General features: G+C 40.0%; 1 protein-coding gene across 1 annotated transcript; it reads left to right on the top strand.

Moving 5' to 3' along the window:
• The first annotated feature begins 10,599 nt into the window (after positions 1-10,599).
• LOC116193978 (alpha carbonic anhydrase 1, chloroplastic-like) lies at positions 10,600-13,087 on the top strand. Its single transcript, XM_031522717.1, has 6 exons — positions 10,600-10,675; positions 10,948-11,159; positions 11,304-11,410; positions 11,676-11,778; positions 12,143-12,325; positions 12,962-13,087. The coding sequence occupies exons 1-6, from the start codon at positions 10,600-10,602 to the stop codon at positions 13,085-13,087; spliced, it is 807 nt and encodes a 268-aa protein (XP_031378577.1).
• The last annotated feature ends 2,734 nt before the right edge of the window (positions 13,088-15,821 follow it).

Here is a 15,821-nt window from a genome sequence, read left to right on the forward strand (position 1 = left end):
AATTGACAAGATCACCCTTTCAAACGATTGAAAGGAACACCGAGCCACTAGATCTAATTCATAGTGATGTATGCGATTTAAAGTTCGCAACAACAAGAGGTGGTAATAATTATTTTATTACCTTTATCGATGATAGTACAAAATACTGTTACGTATATTTGTTGAAAAGCAAAGATGAGGCCATAGAGAAATTTGTTCTCTATAAAAATGAAGTTGAGAATCAACTCAACAAGAAAATCAAGAGATTGAGGAGTGACAGAGGAGGCGAATATGTAACGCCTTTCGGGGAATTCTGTGCACAATACGGAATTATACACGAAGTGACTGCACCCTATTCACCTCAATCGAATGGTGTTGCTGAACGCAAAAATCGCACATTGAAAGACATGATGAATGCGATGATATTAAGTTCAGGATTACCTCAAAATATGTGGGGTGAAGCAATATTGTCAAGCAATTACCTATTAAATAAGGTGCCTCGAAAGAAAAGGGAAAAGACACCTTATGAATTATTCAGAGGTAGGAGATCATCCTACGACCACTTGCGAGTGTGGGGGTGTTTGGCAAAAGTAGTCGTTCCGGCACCAAAGAAAGTAAAGATCGGTCCTAAGACGGTGGACTGCATCTTTATTGGCTATGCACATAACAGTAGTGCTTATCGATTTCTTGTGCATGAATCTAAGATTCCCGATATACACAAGAACACGATAATGGAATCAAGGAATGCATCGTTCTTTGAAGATGTATTTCCATGTAAATTGAATGAGGTATCGAGTTCATCAAAACGAACCTCGTGCACTATGAATGATGGACTTCATGACGTAGATCATGAAAGGCAGGGTTCGGATGAAGAGATTGAACCTAGACGCAGCAAAAGAGCTAGAATTGAAAAATCATTCGGGAATGATTTTCTGACATATTTGTTAGAAAATGAACCACAAAGCTATGCTGAAGCAGTAAATTCCTCTGAGGGACCTCTTTGGAAGGAGGCAATCAAAAGTGAAATTGATTCGATTCTGCGAAATCACACTTGGGAATTAGTGGATCTCCCCACTAGTTGTAAACCCTTAGGATCCAAATGGATCTTTAAAAGGAAAATGAAAGCAGATGGATCCATTGATAAGTACAAGGCCAGGCTTGTAATTAAGGGATACAAGCAAAAGGAAGGCTTGGACTATTTTGATACTTATTCTCCTGTGACAAGAATAAATTCCATTAGGATGATACTTGCAGTTGCGGCATTGCGTAATTTGGAAGTTCATCAAATGGATGTGAAAACAGCTTTCCTAAATGGAGATTTAGATGAAGAAATCTATATGGAACAACCCGAGGGGTTCGTGGCTCCAGGAAAAGAAAGGAAAGTCTGTAAATTGGTCAAATCATTGTATGGGTTAAAACAAGCGCCAAAACAGTGGCACGAAAAATTCGATAATGCAATGATTTCCAAAGGATTTAAAATCAATGAGTGTGATAAATGTGTATACATTAAAGAAACAGAAAATGGTTACGTCATTTTATGTCTCTACGTGGATGACATACTCATTGTTGGTAGTGATGACAGAATGATCAAATCTACCAAGAATATGTTGAATTCAAGATTTGATATGAAAGATATGGGACTCGCTGATGTGATTTTAGGAATTAAAATCATGAGAACATCAGATGGACTAATTTTGAGTCAGTCACACTACATAGATAAAATTCTGGAAAAATTTACCAAAAATGATTCTGGAATTTCAAAGACTCCAATAGACAATAATCTTCATCTATCAAAGAATAGAAAAGAGAGTATTTCTCAGTTAGAATACTCGCGGGTCATTGGAAGTCTGATGTATCTGATGAGTTGTACTAGGCCTGATATTGCATACTCGGTTAGTAGACTCAGTAGATATACGAGTAATCCGAGTGGAGACCATTGGAAGGCAATTGTCAGGGTACTCAAATACCTTAGATACACTCGAGATTACGGGCTGCACTATACTAGATATCCAGCTGTCCTAGAGGGATACAGTGATGCGAATTGGATATCTGATATAACGGATTCAAAATCCACTAGTGGATATGTGTTCACACTAGCAGGTGCAGCAGTTTCATGGAAGTCCTCGAAACAAACTATTATCGCTAGGTCCACAATGGAATCTGAGTTTATTGCTCTGGATAAATGTGGAGAAGAAGCTGAATGGCTACGCCATTTTCTAGAGGGCATTCCTCAATGGGAAAAACCTGTGCCACCAATTTGTATCCACTGTGACAGTCAAACAGCAATTGGAAGGGCACAAAGTAATATGTATAATGGTAAGTCTAGACATATACGTCGTAGACACAACACCATTAGACAACTGATCTCAACTGGAATTATATCTATTGACTACGTGCGGTCAAAGGATAATATATCGGATCCGCTAACCAAAGGGTTAAGTAAAGAGCAGTTTGAGAAGTTGTCAAAGGGAATGGGTCTAAAGTCCATTAGAGGAAAGGTTTTATAGCGGACACCCAACCTAGCTGACTGGAGATCCCAAGATCTAGGTTCAATGGGACAACCAAGTTATAGAACCGAATCAAATCACTGTAGGGGAGAAAATCCCTGGACCATTCCTTGATGAAACAGTGATAAACGGATAAGGCTAGCAATCTAAATTGCTTTAATGATATGTGAAATCACCTATGTGAGAGAAAAGTGAGGCCGCTTTAGAGGAGAATTTTTATGGACTTAATTCTTCAGAAACTCTCGCAGAACCAGAACGGTGTTCCATGGCAAAAAAAAAAAGGACACAACTATGAGAACCGAAGGAAGTCAGTTGAATATTGTGTGAGGTGTGTAATATCTTTACACAAAACAGCAGAACAATTCAAGGACATCGTGTCTATTGGACTGCTAGTAAAGTACATGCATTTTCACAAGGGAAGGTTCAAGGGTGGTGACACCTACCTATCCTATACAGGTTCAACTGGTGAACACTATTTACGAGTCGAAACAAAACAATTTCCATTCATGTGGGGGATTGTTGGAAATTATGGCTAATGGGTGAATGAGGAAATTGCTCACGAGCTAATGACTCTTGATTTTCTTGGCGGTTACAAGAAATGAATGGATTGCATTCATGAATAATCAAATGTCATTAACATGTATATTGAATATATGTGAATTATTCCCCATAAATGGAGAATAGGAAGAGTCATATAACGGATGGAACCCATAGTCTATAAAAGGGGTACACGGCAAAAAGGAAAGAGAACAAGAGAAAAAGTCTCCTGCCTTCCATTGCTTCCTATAGCCGACTGAAAAACAAGAAGAAAATTCGACCTCAAAAGTGTTCACGCTTCTCTTCGAGTTCGCTGAAGCGTTGCTGTTTGTGCTGCTGCTTCGCTTGTTGCCGTTTTATCCTGGGAAACGATTGTCCACGTAACCTCAAGCACCCAGGAGGGGACAATTCTGTTTCAAGGGGTTTGTGTCTAACACAGGACTCGGCTCTCTCTCGTATCTTTCGGTTTCGCCTTTGTTTCGGTTTGAATTTCCAAGTTCCTATACTAATGAAATTAAGTTAATTTGATAGTATTCTATTTGTCCGAATAGCTATTTGAATTATCGTTCAATTTTGTGACTTATTAAGGCTAATTAAATTTACCTCTTACATAATACACTATAACTAGCTCCGGCTTAAATTTGTATTAGGCCACTGCTTCTCCGTATCAGGACATCTTGAATTGTGCTCGAGTTTTGTCAAGAGAGCAGCATGCGTTGAGTAGTACTCCCGGTGCAGTCTGGTGTAAGTCTTCAAAACATTCCCAAGTACCGCATAGGCCACAACTGGTGATAAAAATGTGCAGAAGAGAAGAGTCAATAGTTCGAGGTATACCGGCGGGCTACATGTGTACATGGTCCTTAAATAGTGGGCAGTAAGTTCAGAAGTTGGCTGAGAATCTTTCCTATATCTGCACTAATGTTTGTGAAGCTCAGAACAGAAGAGTGGTCAAATGATGTCTGTGCCCCTTCCTTTCTTTCTACGGCCAAATTAAGTGGCAGTGGGAGTTGCAATGTTTGAGGATAAGGCATCTTTATTACGTGCGCCTTTGCTCTCCTCACCTTTTCGGGTCTCAAAAGAAAGCTTTTGCTCTGCCTTTTGCTTTCTTTCGTTTTGTTCTGTAAACTTCGAATGGCTTTCGGTATATTCCTCTTCCGTCCCCTCCGTTAGTATGTCCACTCCGGTCGTGGTAAAATGCGATGCCAACACAGTTCGAGCAGTGGGTTCTGACCCTATTCTCATGCAGTTGGTGCCTGGTGGAGGGATGTGTGGAGCCCGGCCGACCTTAGAAGTTTAACCTTCCAGTCGTCGCTAGCATGCTCAGTTTGGTTCTCTGGATTGGTATATAGTCGAACGTTGGGCCTGTTTTCATGTCTAATTCATGCAGTGAAAGATCCTATAGATTTCAATATTTTTCGTGGATTACGATGCCGATTGCAGATGATAATTCAGTAAAGATACTGACATGGTCCACGCATGAATATTTTGCCAGCTTAATTTATTAGGATTATGGGGTTTTAAAAATGATTAAGATGCATGTAGATCTTTTTGTTTTTGTTTTTTTTTTGCCTTGTTTACAATGAAGGCAAGCTTAAAGGCATGGATCTACATTAAAATTTCCCCAAAAAAGTCCAAAATTTCTGGATAAACAATAAAGAAGCAGAAGTATTCCTACAATAAGTATCAAGCATAGAATCTATTAAGCGATGACGTGCGTCATTACACTACAATCTCTTTGATTATTCTTATGCATTTTGTTATTGTCAGATTACCGAAACTAAAAGAACTATGTCAGTATCTTTACTGAAGAAGGTTGCTGGGTGGGCTGTTTCTGTAGAGTACATATATATATATATATATATACACACACACACACACACACACATAGACTGACCTTTGTATTTTGGGATGGAAGCGCTGTAAAATGCTTATGGAAATGTTATGAATATAATGGCTAATTATATAAATGTGTGGCTGTTTAACTTTCACTCATATTTCTCTTTTGATGATGATAGCAAGAATTATACTGGATTTTTAAAGGATCTCCCAACATGTATTCGTATACACTACATAAACGTAATTGTATATATATCAATATATGTATGCTACCTTGCTCATTTAATACTTCTGCTGGTCCATATACTTTACACAGATATATAAACCCAGTATACATCTCTCTTCGCTTATCTAATATGTATGCTGGTCCAACGATATTTGAAGAGAACGGTACTTGTGATTGAGCATTTTGAGGAGCGTCATGGTTTTAGGAAGGTCAGACTCTTTGAAGATGTTTAAGAGCGAGAGTTGTTGCGGTGTGCGCATGGCGATCTTGCGATATTTTAGGAATCCTGACACTTCAAGAGCGGAGGGCGTCGTGATGCTCATAAGACGATCCTATGGCATTTTAGGAATCCCGACGCTTAAGAGCGAGGAGCATCATGATGCTCATAAAGCAATCCTATGACTTTTTAAGACTCCCGACGCTTAAGAGCGAGGGACGTTGTGATGCCCGTATGGCGATCCTACGACCTTTTAGGAATCCCGATGTTTAAGAGCGAAGGGCGTCATCTCTTTTTTTTTTTTACTTGGTCAAAAGGGGCTTATAAGCTGAGTATGTATACACAAGCAATTTAAATATATCCATATATAATTGGAAATATCATTATTATTGCTTTTCATAATACAAACCATCATTATTATTGCTTATGGCTATATATGTATACGTACTTACGTAATGTATATATATCTGCCTCTTCTTTTTTTTCTTTTTCTTTTTTTTTTAACCATGGTATGCTTTCCCAGGTTGATTAGAGAAGGGCAGTAATTTAGGAATTTTAGTTATTAGGCATCTTTCTTACTGTAAGAATTTCTTAAGATCACCTGCATTGAACGTCCGAGAGAGCCGCTTCCCTTTCAGGTCTTTCAAGATGTATGGCTCCTGGATGAGGTGTTTCCATGATTCGACATGGTCCCTCCCACTTAGGGGACAGTTTGTAAAGCTCTGCAGGTTTTTTGAACACATCATGCCTCAGAACGAGTTCTCCTTTGTAAATTTGGCGCATGCGTTGCCACGGCCATCTTGGCATGAATTGTTGCCTTTTTTCGCCTTATCACATTTCTGGTAGCAGGTCAGATAGTGTCGCGCTTCCTCATTATTTTGGACCTCAAGATAGTGATCGACACAGAAGGTATGTAATTGAATTTCAGCGGGAAGGACGGCTTCTGTGCCGTAAACCTGGCTATAAGGAGTTTCTCCAGCGGTCCTTCGCGGAGTCGTCGGATAGGACCATAAAACACTGTGAAATTCGTCCGCCCAACTTCCTCCGACCAACGTCTGCGAACTTGGTTTTGAGGCCGTGTAATAGTGTTCTATTGGTCACTTCCGTCTGGCCATTGGTCAGAGAGTGCGCCACCGAAGTGAATCGTTGTTCTATCACAAGGGAGAGCCATTGTCAGTGACCAGGATTCGCGGGATACCAAATCGGCAGACAACGAATTTCAAGAGGAAATTCTTGATGATGCGCTGGTTGATTGATGGAACGGCTTCTGCTTCCACCCACTTTCTGAAATGGTCCACTGCAACGATGATGTACTTTTTTTGTCCAGCGGCGGGGGAAAACGGGCATAGGATATCCATTCCCACTTGGAAAAAGGCCTACGAGTGTTGCTCTGCGGTCGGCTGGCATGGTATGTTTACAAATAATTGGCGCCACTGACATTTTGCGATGAGGATTTCTGGCATCCTCCATCATGGTAGTTCAGTAATATCCTTATCGAGATACTTTTCGAACCAACGCTGGCGCACCTTCATGGGCGACTGCTATGCCTTTGTGGACTTCCCTCATCACATAACCTGCTTCGTCAGGGTCGAGGCAACGTTGTAGGGGAACTCCGTATCTACGCTTGTAAATAATGCCGTCAATGAGGGTGAAGCGAGCCGCCATTGTTAGGATTCTTCTAAGCTCAAGTGGGTCGCGAGGTAAATCTTCACCTCGCGACAATGGGCGTCATCCATGTCATCCTATTCTCTGCCTGCAATACTTCTGTGGAAGGGGACACGATGGGTTGATCACATATTTCTAAAAAGTGCACCTCTTGAGGTATCATCGAGGCCATTTTTGACAATGCATCAGCTTCTTGATTACTGCTTTTGTCAATCAGCTCCACAAAACTTTGCTCGAATCCTGCCAGTAAGGCCCTCGCTCTAGCAACATATGCTTTCATTTTCTGTTCTTGCGCCTCAAATTATGCACGGACTTGCCGTACAATGAGTTGCAAATTGCTTTTTACATGAAGGTGTTGAACACTTGTTCCCTTGGTGATTTGCAATCCTGTGATGAGAGCCTCATATTCTGCCTCGTTATTGGTTGCTTGAAAAATTAATATTAAGGCATATTTCATGGGATCACCCTCAGGCGATATCAAGATACATCATGCCTTGTGTTATTCTAGATGGAGAATCCATCGGTCATGAGAACCTAAGTAGTCTCATGTTGCTTACAGTCACCATTGGACCCAAGGACCCATGAGTTATCTGTAAGAAGTGGCTTTGATGTCTCTCCAAGAGATCTCTTGGGAAGATCATTGATGGTTTAAAAGGAGTTGCTATCAATGGAATTCTAAAATATGGAGAGTGATAGGAGATGAATATTTCCCTTCCCCATGTGCTATATTTATAGGAAAAATCTTGGGTTCTAAGTGGGCTTTTAGGGGGTCATGGACCAAAATGTCGGATTAGGAAGAGAAGGGCTTTGTGTATGAGCTGGCCCATTTTTATAAATAGATCCGAGTCCATTAATCGTGACAAAGAAGTAAGCTGGGATATGGAAGCTAATGAAGGTAAAACTAAAACCTTCATCCGGGTTGCAATCATGGATGTCTAAGTCAGTCATTAGAGAGCCGAATAACATTTCACATGTTCAATGAAGTAATTTTCTGTCAGCTATTCCGTTATTTATTATTGACCCAGCACAGCATAGACCATTCCTACCTCCATTGGGATAAATATGATGTTAGTTTGCTGTATAAGCTGGTCGATGTGCTATCTTGGCAGAAATGATGGTGAACCCAATTTCTTCAGTCACAGCTAGCATAATGCAGGTGAGTGTAAACCTATCTCTAGACACCCACCATAAGTGCTCTAGGTTTTGTGTGATGCCGCCGCCTGATCCTTTGACTGTTTTGTCAAGTTCTAGTACTCGACCCTCGGCATAGGGAAGAAGCCCGTAGGTCTTGAGTAAATGGCTCATGATACCCTTCTAAAACATATAATTTTGACCATTCAATTTGACTTGAATAGTGAGAATTGAGGAGGGAAGGTTGAGGGTTGAAGTAAGGTCAGCCGTAGGAAGTTGGCACGGCCTGTTGAAGCCCCCAAAATAAAATCGATTTCCCCAAAACTTGTAGTAAGAAAAGGGTAAGAGCCGAGTCGAAATCCCAAAGGAGCTTAAGGGATTCTCTAAACCAATGAGTTAGCAAAAGTAACAAAAGGGGAATTTTGATAATCAAGAAATTAAATTGCAGCAAAAACAATTTAAAAGTGAAAATGAGAGTTGAGTAATCAATAATCAGGAGACGTATGACTTGAGTTCGAAAATCACCTAACGTTTGGTTGATCATGGAAGCATCAAAATGTAAATTTCAGCAGCTAAGAGTCGAGTTCCCGCGATCGCAAGGAATCAACTAGCATCTAAATTCTAACTAATCAAAACACCGTCTAACTAGTAAGTTCATCAACCAGTTAACAAGGTATCGACCGATTCTCTAATTAACTAAGCAACGGCTTTAAGCACAGTGATGCCTTAACCCGAGCGATTAATCAATTTGTCAATTAATTGACTCATCCTATCATTCTTTAACCAATCAGGGCAGCAACTACCATTCGTTCCTAATTAGTCTTGCTTCGAATCAATTTCTACAAACACCGTAGTAGTCGTCGATAAGCTAACTTACAAATATCCTATTCACGACCGTGAGAGAATACTTGTAACAATAATATTCAAGAATGAATAAGTGCTGAAATCGAAATATTAAAACCTACTCCTCATAACCAAACCGTGAGATTTCCGTTCTCAAGTCAAACGAAACGAATTAGCCACACATGACTATGCAGGAATCCATGAAAACTGACGATTGTTGGAAGAATACCCCGTAGCCGCCTGCCTCCTTTCCAAGTTTCTCCTATCCAAAAAACTTAAACAAACCTAAACCTAGATTATCCTTAGGTTTATATATCTCCCTAAAAAATAGAAAACAATAATGAGCCTATCTTTAAAGATTTCCTAAAAACTTCCATTGTAACTGAAGGGGAATATTTGGATTTGCAAATAAATCGGGGATTGATTATGAACTCCCTCTCGGATCGATCATGCAGTCTGGTGCACAACTGATTTGAAGTCCTTATATCCTTGCAAGTTCCATGTTGACACTTCAATGGTCTGCAATTCATCCCGAACATGCATCAAATTGCCTCCAACTCTTTTCTCGCCCAAATTTTCCTAGAAACGTCATCCAAGCATCAAATATCATGAAAACAATATAAAACCAAGTCTAAATTGTACCCATTTCATGGAAAAATCTTCCGGTGTCATAAGTACATGAAGGAAGAATGTGAACTGAGAGGATCGGGGAAGAAATAAGAGAGATAAGTTAGCCTTGTTAAGGTCGACTGTGTTACTCGACCATAGGCTTTGATACCATCAAGGATTAGAGGATTTTGTCTGAAACCTCAACTTGACGCTAGAGGTATATTGTATTGAGTTATATAGAGTACATGACATGTTTAAGGAGAAAAAAAAAACAAAATAATTACATAGATTATAAGGGTAAATTGCACTGGTGATCCAAAATGTTTTACAAATGTTTCATTATGGTTCAAAAATTTTTTTTCGCTACATGATGGTACAAAATGTTTCAAAGTTATTTTATGATGGTACAAACCGTCAACTCGAGCTTGACGCCGTCAAGCCGACGCTGACGTAGCTACTACGTGTCACCTCCTTGCTGACGTGGCCGAAAAATTTTAAATAATTCTAAAAATTTTAAAACTTTAAAACTTTTAAAAATAATTTTAAATTTTAAAAACTGTATTTTTTAAATTATTTTTTATATTTTTTTGGACTTTTTAAAATTTTATTTTCTCTTAAATGACATGGCGCACTATGATTGGTTCCACATAACAAAAGTGACACATAGGACGCACTACGTCAGCAAAATGTTAACGCATTAGGGCCAATTGACGGTTTGTACCATCATGAAACAATTTTGAAACATTTTGTACTATCATGTAGCGAAAAAAACTTTTTGGACCATAATAAAACTTTTGTAAAACATTTTGGACCACCAGTGCAATTTACCCAGATTATAATACATAACCTATACAAGGAAATCTAGGATTTGAAATCATTATTTACAGGCAAAAACAAAATTTGATTAATTTTAGATTTTGCTTGCCTTTTATTGAATCCAACCAGAGAGATTATAAAGGGAGGTGGCTTCATCTCTGCTACTGCTAGAGGAAATTGAAGCATTCTGGAGCTGTTTGCACATTGCAAATCCCTCCATCTTAAATATAACAATGGCTGCTCCTCTAGGCCTCTTCTCCGTCTTTGCCTTCGCTTTGCTGCTCGCCACTGCCTCCGCCTCCTTCCCCGGTAATCATCATCTCCCTCCCTTCCCAGCTCGAACCGGTTGTCAAATGTAGCCTTAATTAATCTCACTCCTGATGATATGTGACTCTTTAATTAACATGTCATCTGGCTTCTCATTCCTTCTCCTGGTGTTGAGATACCGGAATGAAGCTGCCGCTTTTCGAGTTACCAGCCACTTGGTTCATATGTCGTTCAAAGTTATAGACATTCCATTCCACTTTCAAATGATTAACTGATTTTTTTTTCCTTTTTTCCGTGGTTTGGACAAATTATAGAAGCCAGAGAAGCGTTCAGCTACTCGGGTGACAGGGGACCGAGCCACTGGGGGCATCTGAGTTCAGAATACTCAGCATGCTCTAATGGCAAGATCCAGTCCCCCGTCAACGTCATTAAGAACCAGATGGTTCTGAACAAGGACCTCACACCCCTGACCCAGGATTACCATCCCGCCAACGCCACCCTCGGCAACAACGGTGTCAGCATTGCGGTCTGCATATTTAATCCCTCGACCCTCCCCTGTTTTGCTTTTAATGAGATGATGATGCTTCTTACTTTTTGAAAGTTAGTTATTTCTGTTAAGTACCCATTTAGCATTAAATAATATTAACCAGTATGATTGGTTAATAAATAGATAAATTTCGAGGAAGAGGTTGGAGCGTTGATGGTAGGAAACAAGAAGTACAGCTTGAAGCAGATGCACTGGCACACTCCCTCCGAGCACTACCTCGATGGAGTCCAGTGAGTATTCCTTCTCCGCTCTCTCCTCTTCCGTATATATATGAACATATTCTGGACAAGATCGATGCATGAACACGAATATGAATTATCAGTTCAAGTAAAGATTTGGTTTGGATTAGATGCATGGAGGCCCACAGGATCCTGGAGCTCTTAAAAATCTTTAGGCCTGTCTAGCTGTTGTATCAGTCGCTCTTCCACCTCACGTCATCGTGTATCTAAATGCATTATCTAATCATCGTTGATATATCAATGTGCATATGTGCAGGTATGCTGCTGAGATGCATCTTCTCCACCAGACCAATGATGGAAGCATAGCCGTTGCTGCTGTCCTCTACAATTACGGCGAACCTGACCCCATCCTCCAGAAGGTCCAAACCTCTCCTACCATTTTGCTCAAACTCGTATTTCTTTTTCCCCGAATGACATCATACTTTCAATGAGCTAGATTCGCGTTTTGCTCCTAGGAAACATGGACAGTCAACGAAGGTTTAAATAAGAAGTGAAAATGAACCAAAATTAGGTTATAGCAGCCTATCGCTTCCAAATCTTACTGAGCTGTACGCAAGAATTCACCCAGGGCTGATCTCAATATTCAAAGCATGATGCGGCGGTGGTACATTAGACATTACGCACCTTACTAAATGCACAATCAGAGTAGCAATTTGCAGTACGTGCGTCAATCCTCTATCTTAATTCAATTCAGTCTCTTATTATGGATTGGGTGATTTGTAGATCGACAAGGTGTTGGTTCAGCTGGGGCAGGAGAGCTCTGGCTTGGGTAAGGAATCTCACATTGCTTTGGGACTCTTCAACCCGAAGGACATCATCAGCAGCACCAGCAAGTACTACCGATACATCGGCTCCACCACTACCCCTCCTTGCATCGAAAATGTTATCTGGAGCATCCTCGGAGAGGTACTACCTTAAACTTAATCACTTCGTTCGCTAGACAAGTTTGTTGAGCATGTTAATCTCACATTAAAAAAATAAATGAATATTCATGTGTTTATACGAGACTTGGGTACCACCACTTATCAGTTTGAACTTTTAAGTGGATATGAACTCATGTCCATATAAGTCTATAGAAATTTAATATGGTATCAGAGCCAGGTTAAGCGTATGCGCGTCCACGCACGTGTACGCATCCACACCACGCCAGACCCAATATGTCCGAGTGCAATCAAGAGTGCGCATCGTGTCAGTTTTCCCCCTTGCCTGAGCACGAAAGATGAGTTCGGCTTGAGGTCAATTGTTGAGGTCAGGTGTTTAAGAACACGTGATAACGTGTAGACAGAAATAGACTACACATTGCACATGAGAGTAGGTATTGAGGATGTTAATCCCACATTGAAAAAATGAATGAATATTCATGGATTTATATGAGACTTGGGTACCACCACTTATCACCTTGAGTTTTTAAGTGGATATGGACTCAGTTCCGTATAAGACTATGAAAATTTAATATAGCTAAGGAATACCCTTTCACAAAAATAAATAGAGGAAAAATAATGACATAAATTAATCTGACCATATTAATTAATGAACGAGCAGGTGAGGACGATCTCGGAGGAGCAGGTGCAGACTCTGAGGGCTCCGCTGAACAGCGACAGCAAGAGCAACTGCAGACCGGTGCAGCCCCTCAACGGGAGACAGATTGAGCTGTACGAAGCTCTGTAATTGTGTAATCTCATGTCTACGATCATTGAACATGACTAATTACATGCAGTGCGCGTGATGTGCAGCTAATTGTTGGATTTGAGTGTTCTACCAAATAAATAAAGAGCGATTTCTCCACTTATGTCTGGTTGATTTTAGGCCATTTGGAAATTTGCTAATTTCTAAATATGGTTTATGTATATTAGTTCTGCGGCCTTCCTTAAAATACACCGAACACTGAAACACAGTCACGGAACTCAACTCATCGAAAAAACCACCACCCAAACACAGTCATGGAAATTCTTCTCAAATTCATCGAACAAAATGAAACTGGAAAACCGAAGGGAAACCAAATTGGAAGTGAACTCATCAGAAAACAACACTGAAATACAGTCATGGAAATTTGCCTCAAACTAATCGAACAAAATGAAATTGGAAAACAGAAGGAAAATGATGCTGGACAATCGTGTGTTAGATAAAGGAATCGTGTGTTAGCTACATTATCTACTACCATTCTTGTCAGTAAGGAATCGTGTGTCAGATAAAGGCTTTTCATCATCATACATAATCCGTTTCATTAGAATGGGAGAGTTGGTCAATTCCCGGAAGGATCCCACTTATAGATCTTACTCGAGTCTTCAAATTGTTCCACATGTCTCGTATATCTTGCAATAATATGCTATAACTAGCTCCGGCTTAAATTTGTATTAGGCCACTGCTTCTACGTTTCAGAACATCTCGAATCGTGCTCGAGTTTTGTCAAGAGAGCAGCATGCGTTGAGTAGTACTCCCAGTGCAGTCTCAAAACATTCCCGAGTACCGCATAGGCCACAACTGGTGATAAAAATGTGCAGAAGAGAAGAGTCACTGGCTAGAGGTATACCGGCGGGCTACATGTGTACATGGTCCTTAAATAGTGGGCAGTAAGTTCAGAAGTCGGCTGAGAATCTTTCCTATATCTGCACTAATGTTTGCGAAGCTCAGAACAGAAGAGTGGTCAAATGATGTCTGTCCCCCCTTCCTTTCTTTCTACGGCCAAATTAGGTGGCAGTGGCAGTTGCAATGTTTGAGGATGAGGCATCTTTAATACGTGCGCCTTTGCTTTCCTCACCTTTTCGGCTCTCAAAAGAAAGCTTTTGCTCTGCCTTTTGCCTTCTTTCGTATTGTTCTGTAAACTTCGAATGGCTTTCGGTATATTCTCCTTCTGTCCCCTCCGTTAGTATGTCCACTCCAGTCGTGGTAAAATGCGATGCCAACATGGTTCGAGCAGTGGGTTCTGACCCTATTCTCATGCAGTTGGTGGAGGTATATAGTCGAAGGTTGGGCCTGTTTTCATGTCTAATTCATGCAGTGAAAGATCCTATAGATTTCAATATTTGCCGTGGATTACGATGCCGATTGCAGATGATAATTCAGTAAAGATACTGACATGGTCTACGCATGAATATTTTGCTAGCCCCCCAATTCGGTAATACAATTAAAAAAAAAAAAGTGGATTCACTGGTATGATTCGATCAATGCAACTTAATTTATTAGGATTATAGGGTTTTAAAAATGATTAAGATGCATGTAGATCTTCTTTTTTTTTTTTTTGCCTTCTTTATAATCCAAGGCAAGCTTAAAGGCATGGATCTACATTAAAACTTCCCCAAAAAATTCCAAAATTTCTGGATAATACTGCTTAAATATATATTAAAAACTGCAAAGTCCTGGAACAAACAATAAACAAGCACATATAATCCTACAATAAGTATCAAGCATAAAACCTATCAGGCGATGACGTGCTCTACTGCATTACAATCTCTTTGATTATTCTTATGCATTTTGTTATTGTCAGATTACCGAAACTAAAAGAACCTTGTCAGTATCTTTACTGAAGAAGGTTGCTGGGTGGGCTGTTTCTGTAGGGTACATATATATATATATATATATACACATAGACTGACCTTTGTATTTTGGGATGGAAGCGTTGTAAAATGCTTATGGAAATGTTATGAATATAATGGCTGATTATATAAATGTGTGGCTGTTTAACTTTCATTCATATTTCTCTTTTGATGATGATAGCATGGGGTTCGTTTCGTGATCTATGATAGCAAGAATTATACTGGATTTTTAAACGATCTCCAAACATGTATTCGTATATACTACATATACATACTTGTATACATATGTATATGTATGTATGCTACCATGCTCATTTAATACTTCTGTTGGTCCATATACATCACATATATGTATAAACCCAGTATACATCTCTCTTCGCTTATCTAATATGTACGCTGGTCCTCCGATATTTGAAGAGAACGGTGCTTGTGATTGAGAATTTTGAGGAGCGTCATGGTGTTAAGAAGGTCAGACTCTTTGAAGATGTTTAAGAGCGAGAGTTGTCGTGGTGCGCGCATGGCGATCCTGCGACATGTTAGGAATCCTAACGCTTAAGAGCAGGGGGCGTCGTGGCGCTCATAAGACGATCCTACGAGTTTTTAGGAATCCCGACGCTTAAGAGCGAGGAGCATCGTGATGCTCATGCGGCGATCCTACGACTTTTTAGGAATCCCAACGCTTAAGAGCGAGGGGCATTGTGGTGCCCGTATGGTGATCCTACGATTTTTTAGGAATCCCAATGCTTAAGAGTGAAGGGGTCGTCTTTTTTTCTTTTTTTTTTGGGTCAAAAGGTGCTTATAAGTTGAGTATGTACACACAAGCAATTTAAATATATCCATATATAATTGAAAATATCATTATTATTGCT

The sequence above is a fragment of the Punica granatum genome, chromosome 2 (assembly GCF_007655135.1).
Source record: "Punica granatum isolate Tunisia-2019 chromosome 2, ASM765513v2, whole genome shotgun sequence".
Taxonomy (NCBI): Eukaryota; Viridiplantae; Streptophyta; class Magnoliopsida; order Myrtales; family Lythraceae; genus Punica; species Punica granatum.

Bases quoted from the DNA above. Each gene is read 5' to 3' on its own strand.
- LOC116193978 (XM_031522717.1), top strand. From the start codon at position 10,600: ATGGCTGCTCCTCTAGGCCTCTTCTCCGTCTTTGCCTTCGCTTTGCTG. The intron at 11,160-11,303 runs GTCTGCATATTT...GTTAATAAATAG, and splicing joins ACAACGGTGTCAGCATTGCG to ATAAATTTCGAGGAAGAGGT. The intron at 11,411-11,675 runs GTGAGTATTCCT...GCATATGTGCAG, and splicing joins CACTACCTCGATGGAGTCCA to GTATGCTGCTGAGATGCATC.